Consider the following 6,133-nt stretch of genomic DNA (forward strand, 5'->3'; position numbering starts at 1 on the left):
TGAATGTGAATTGGATTGTTAACATGTGTAAATATAAGTGATGGTAATGAAGTGGTTTGGTAACATGTGCAAATATAATGTCATGTGATGGAGCATGTGATAGTATATGTAGTACACGTTGTAAAAATTCGGGGATGTCGATCGTACGAGTTCATTAATTGTTCCAATTCTAGCTGTAGCTGTGCAAATCTTAATTAATTAGTAAGTCGTGCTGGTGTACCTATTATTATGTGTGTTAAAGTGCATGGTCTAGTCTCGTTGGTCTACTATAAATGATACAGGACTAGCTGTAATAGTAGTTGATCAGTGTGTAAGTAAGCTGTAATGCTGTAATAAGTGAAATGAATGTGTACATATATAATATTGTATTATAATATATATATCACGCTGGTCCGGGCCTGGATATAATAGTTATCACATAGTCGTAAATATTGCAGCTTCGATTAAGTGACAGCTTATAAAGTTACAAGTTTCAAGTTACAATTTAAGTCAAGTCTCGATCTTGTTTAAACTTTAAACAATTAACTGTAATGTAGACAGTAGAAAGACGTCGGATGTGCGTTTAACGCCTTAGAAGTTAGATATCGAGATTTGAAATCAACTTCACCATTAACAGTCGAATTTTCTTCAAAAGAGTCTTTAGAGGATGCTGGATCCTTATCTGGTGCTTTTGGCTTTTCTTCCATAGTAAAAAAAGGGTAATCCAAGTAAGATGTGTTCTAATTTCTTTTTCAGTAATATATTTATCATAACAAATTCCACGTTTAGGGTTCGAATATGAGGGGGGGGGGTAAATAATCGGGTTCAATATTCTCGCATATACCTGATAAATACCTGTGGTTATGGTGATGATAAGTACATGTGGTTATAATGTTATAATGATAATGATGGTAACCACACGTGGTTATGATTTAATGCTTATGATAATGCCATTTTCTGGTAACTACATGTAGTAATGAAAATTATGTGGTTATGGGGATGTAACTTATACGTATATTTACACATAAAGAGCTAGTATACTAGTTTATGAATCACATTAATGATGATCGTCATGATCCGTTTGCAATATTGATTCCTGGTAACATGGTGGTGGAGAATTAGCTAGTTGATAAGTTAATTTACCAGGAATAAAATAGATCTGTCCTGTTGAAATTTTATATTCTTCACCATTAATTGTTTCATTGGACATCAAAAGAATTCTTTCATTAAACAATTTTGAGAATTTTGAATTCACACCATCCGTATTCTGATTTGATAAATGATCTTTAGATATAATTAGAGCTGTATGAGTTTCACTTTCAAAGAAGTTTAAAAATCCATCAAGTTCTTTAATTACACCACCAAATGATAATATATTAATTAAATTTTCCAACATTGGTACAAATGGTAGACTATTTGGTTTATATGCTAAGCATAATTTTAATTCTTGAAAGTCTTGCATAAATTCTTCATGGGAAAGTATAGGCTCATTAGTGGATCTGAATTCGTAATACTTGTGACCTGAAGTTTCATCATTAACATTACCAGTAACTTCTCGTATAGTTTGAGCTCTATTTGAAGTTTCCAAGTTATCTTTTTTAACACAATAATCAAGTAAAATCTTTGTCAACGAATCAATTAGATACTGTCTTAAGTCTGAATCTGATTTTATTGAATCGTTTACAGCTGGTCTAAAATAAAAGAATGAATTTGAAAAATGATTTATAAGACTGCTTAGATACAAAGGACTTGATGTTTCTTTAGAAAATATGAAAGAAAATACTTTAATGGGCATTCTATGATTTTCTGAAGACGATTTCAGTTCGAAATTTGACGCTATTGACCATGGGTTTTCAGGATTTGATCTTAAAGTTGAGGGTTTTGGTTTGATACTCATCATTTGTATACATAATTTGGTTTCTATATCTGATAATATATCTGAACAAGCTATCATTGGCATCTTAACATTAGGCTGTCCTAATGATGGTATTAATGGAATCAGTCTATAATTCATTTGATTAGAGTACTTGTCAATCAAGCATCTATCAGCTTCAGTCATATAGTCCCGATTGATCATATTATCATCTTGATTTTTGTGTTCTTCAGTTTGAGCCATGATAGTGATGCACTGTAGTATATCAAAATTATAGATCTTTTAATGATTTACATTAAATCTATGAATCAAAAATGTGAGAGACTACATTAATATTATATATTGTTCCCATAATCTTCTCATATTTAATTAACTCTTCTCAACTAGTAGTGTGCAATATTTAAATAAATCAACTCATGCTGTTTATATATTACCAATGAATATTGAGTACTTATTGAATTGAGAATAAATCTAATCAATATCCACTATTGAGAAAATAACATTCTAGAAACCTCAATATTGTTAAATTATGGTGATAATATACTCAGAGTTTTTCGAATAAGTTTATAAAGCTTGAGGGTAAGTTTTTTAGCTATTATAGAATGAGACTTTAAGTGAGAATATTATTGTATATAATAAATAAGTGTTGGGTAGTGATCCTGTGAGTACTTGTTGCTGTCTGAACTATCTTTGGAAGGTTATTGACGAGCTTCAAGCATATATAAATAGCTGCCAATTATAAGGCATCCCGCAATTCAATTATATACTGAGTTGTACCATTATATCCATGGTTCGCTGATCAACTGATAGAAGACGTCAAGCTTCTACTCAATCATCCATATAAGTGCTCAAACATCTGCTGTTGAAACTTGAAAGGTTAGTTAATCGAAGTACTAATATTCGACTCGTAATTTCTAAAAGTTCTTATTCACATACAGACGTACAGCTTTAGAGCAAGATTCAAGTCACTTTGTATAATTTAAATTATGTAGTATCTTCCAAGTTCCCATGATTTTGGCTTGATAGTTGGACTCGAAAATTAACTAGGGGAGAAAAAAAATGAGTTCGGCACGTGATATGTTTAAACCGAGATTTGATATATTGATGTTATAACTGGACTTTATGTTTATAACTTGAACAACAATTGAAATGATAGGTAATAGCACGTTTGTGGCGTCTGACTATTATCCTGAAACCTAAGTCTTTACTCTTAAGTGTAATACTCTCAATCAGTATCCTTGTAAAACAATAATGTATCAGTTGAAATGTGTAATAAGTATATGTAATTATACAAGTATATTGTAAACAACATTAAGAATAATAATTCTGTTTTTCATTGGAATTGGACGACTTTGGTGTGCACCACACAAAAAGATCCGCGAATTTTAAAAATTTACTATGAAAATAATTTTGGGTCCAATGATATTATATTATGATATCTGATCACTATATTTATATTATTAATCACCTATAGATCAATTGATTCTTATAATACTTTCCTTCTGAGATTATTCATCATATATATGCTGGTGGTGGGATGTTATGCAATTCGTAAGTTGATTTGCCAGGAATGAAATCAATTCGTGGTGTACTTAAAACTCTATCCTCAAGACCATTGGATGTATAATCAGACATTTTGAGAATTTTATCATTAAAAAGCTTTGAAGCTTCTGGAAACAATACATCTATATTATGATTTGAAAAAAAAGTTTTAGTTATAGTTAAAGCTGTATGAGTTTCACTTTCAAAAAAATTAATAAAGCCATCAATCTCTTTAAACTCACCACCAAATGTTAATATATTAATTAAATTTTCCAACATGGGCACTAATGGTTTACTATTTGGTTTATATGCAAGACATAATTTCAAATTTTCATAATCTTTCTTGAATCTTTTGTGAGAAAGTATAGGCTCCATATTTGATCTGAATTTATAATATTTATAATCTGAAGTTGCATCACTAACATTAAGTGGTATATTTTGAGCTGTATTTGAAATTTCCAATTCTTCTTTCTTCACACAATAATCTAATAAAATCTTTGTTAATGAATCAATTAAATATTGTCTTAGGTCTGAATCTGTTTTGATTGAATTATTTATGGCTGGTCTGAAATAATAAAATGAATTCATCAAATGATCATCAATATTGTTTAAATTTAAAGTATTTGATTTTTCTCTAGTAAACATAAAGGAGAACAACTTAATGGGCATTCGATGCTTTTCCGAGCTTGATTTCAATTTGAATGTTGATGTAATTGACCATGGATTTTCAGGATATGCTTTTAAAGTTGATGGTTTTGGTTTGATTCTCATTATTGGCACACACCATTCCATTTCTATCTTTGACACTATGTTTGGACAAGTTATCAATGGTACTTTAACATTTGGCTGTCCTAATACTGGTATTAATGGGATAAGTCTATAGTTCATTTGGTTGCGATACTTGTCAATCAAGAGTTTATCATCCTCTGTAAAGTTGTTATTGATCTTATTTTTATTAGTTTTGATCTCATCATTCATCTTTGATGACGACGGATGTGAATTCTGCTCTTCCATTCTGGTATTGATAATTAACGGTGGATCACGTATATATTATATAATTGATGCTATTATACTATAGATGCAAATGATATATATTATTTTCCACACTATAAGACAATTTTTTGGAATATTTATGAACGACGTACTAATTCTGTAATTATATTTTCGTTTAACCTATGAGCAACTATTTGCCAAACTATATTTATTTTATATACAAATATTTATAATTGTTTTAGTTCAAAAATTTCTCTTTGAATTAAAGCACCTCTCATCTAAAGCCTCACATACGAATATATCAACTCAAAAGTTTTTTTTTTAAAAATATACTTCTCATCTAATACCTCATATAAATATATCAACTCAAAAGTTTTGTAATACACAACATATGTTCATGTGTAGCTACAGTAGCTCTCTAGTACAAAGCTTGTGAGTTTAAGGTGTGAATATTTATAGCTTTATTCAAGTAGTCTATTTGAAGAGGATGTGACAAATATACAGGAAGTTTCGGCCATGGGTCAATAGATCAGGAGTATTGAGTATATGAGCTGTTAACTGAATTCAGACCTACAGTTCGTATAATTAGACAATATGCATTTTGATCGGATCAACAAAATTTCTCTAATATTCAATTCTATATTCATGTGTCCCTAGTTAGATCATATTTTCTTAATATTTCTTTTCTGATGATTGATTATGGTTATTCCTCTAATTATCGTATACTTGTTAACTTGAACAATTAATCCCTGACAAGTTGACTCTTCTTGCATAAGTATCCACAATTATTTATGTGTGATAATCTGATCGTGTATTATATGTGATTTCGCATCTACGGGAACATCAGCTTATAATCAATTAAAATCAACATATAACTATAGTTCATACATGCATATTCATGAACATTATTCCTGATAAGATGGTGGTGAAAGATTACCTAGGTCATAAGTCGATCTACCAGGAATGAAATTGATTAGCTCCCCAGCTGCTGAAAATAAATGTTCTTCACCATTAATTTTTATAATATAATTAGAAATATCAACAATACCTTTATTGAAAATCTTTGAATATTTTGAGTTTACATCGCTTATATCATTATTATGTTTTGTAATCTGGTACCTAGTTATAATTGAAGCTGTATGACTTTCACTTTCAAAAAAATTTAAAAATCCATCAATCTCTTTAAGATCACCTCCAAATGTCAATATATTAATTAAGTTTTCCAGCATTGGTACTAATGGTTCACGATTTGGTTTATATACCAGACAAAATTTCAAATCTTTATAATCTTTCAAAAAGCTTTTATGAGAAAGTATGGGTGTGTTATTCGCTTTGAATCCATAATATTTGTAATCTGAAGTTCCATCACTATAATTAACTGGTATATTTTGAGCTACATTTGAAATTTCCAATTTTTTCTTCTTTGCACAATAATCAAGTAGGATCTTTGTTAATGAATCAATTAAAAATTGTCTTAGATCTGAATCTGAATTTATTGAATTGATTATAGCTGGTCTGAAATAATAAAATGAATTTAAAAAGTGATCATCAGAACTGGTCAATTTCAAAGGATTTGATCTTTCCTTAGTAAACATGAAAGAAAACAACTTTATCGGCATTCTGTGCTTTTCTGAAGTTGATTTTAATTTGAAATTTGATGTACTTATTGACCATGGATTCTCAGGATATGCTTTCAAAGTTGATGGTTTGGGTTCGATACTTAACATTGGCCAACACGATTTCTTC

The 6,133-nt window shown here is 29.8% G+C and overlaps 3 protein-coding genes across 3 annotated transcripts; all 3 read right to left on the minus strand.

The window, feature by feature from the left end:
* Window positions 1–1,036: 1,036 nt before the first annotated feature.
* BN7_3547 (uncharacterized protein) lies at window positions 1,037–2,095 on the minus strand (the record flags this gene model as incomplete). The annotated part of the gene is made up of 1 exon (XM_011275846.1): window positions 1,037–2,095. The coding sequence occupies one exon, from the start codon at window positions 2,093–2,095 to the stop codon at window positions 1,037–1,039; it is 1,059 nt and encodes a 352-aa protein (XP_011274148.1).
* A 1,272-nt stretch (window positions 2,096–3,367) lies between these two features.
* On the minus strand, window positions 3,368–4,408 carry BN7_3548 (uncharacterized protein; the record flags this gene model as incomplete). Its single annotated transcript, XM_011275847.1, has 1 exon — window positions 3,368–4,408. The coding sequence occupies one exon, from the start codon at window positions 4,406–4,408 to the stop codon at window positions 3,368–3,370; it is 1,041 nt and encodes a 346-aa protein (XP_011274149.1).
* Window positions 4,409–5,292: 884 nt separating this feature from the next.
* BN7_3549 (uncharacterized protein) lies at window positions 5,293–6,114 on the minus strand (the record flags this gene model as incomplete). The annotated part of the gene is made up of 1 exon (XM_011275848.1): window positions 5,293–6,114. One exon carries the CDS (start codon window positions 6,112–6,114, stop codon window positions 5,293–5,295), a length of 822 nt encoding a protein of 273 aa, XP_011274150.1.
* Between the last annotated feature and the right edge of the window lie 19 nt (window positions 6,115–6,133).

This window comes from Wickerhamomyces ciferrii, contig 00099 (genome assembly GCF_000313485.1).
Source record: "Wickerhamomyces ciferrii WGS project CAIF00000000 data, strain NRRL Y-1031 F-60-10, contig 00099, whole genome shotgun sequence".
In the NCBI taxonomy this organism is placed as follows: Eukaryota; Fungi; Ascomycota; class Saccharomycetes; order Phaffomycetales; family Wickerhamomycetaceae; genus Hansenula; species Hansenula ciferrii.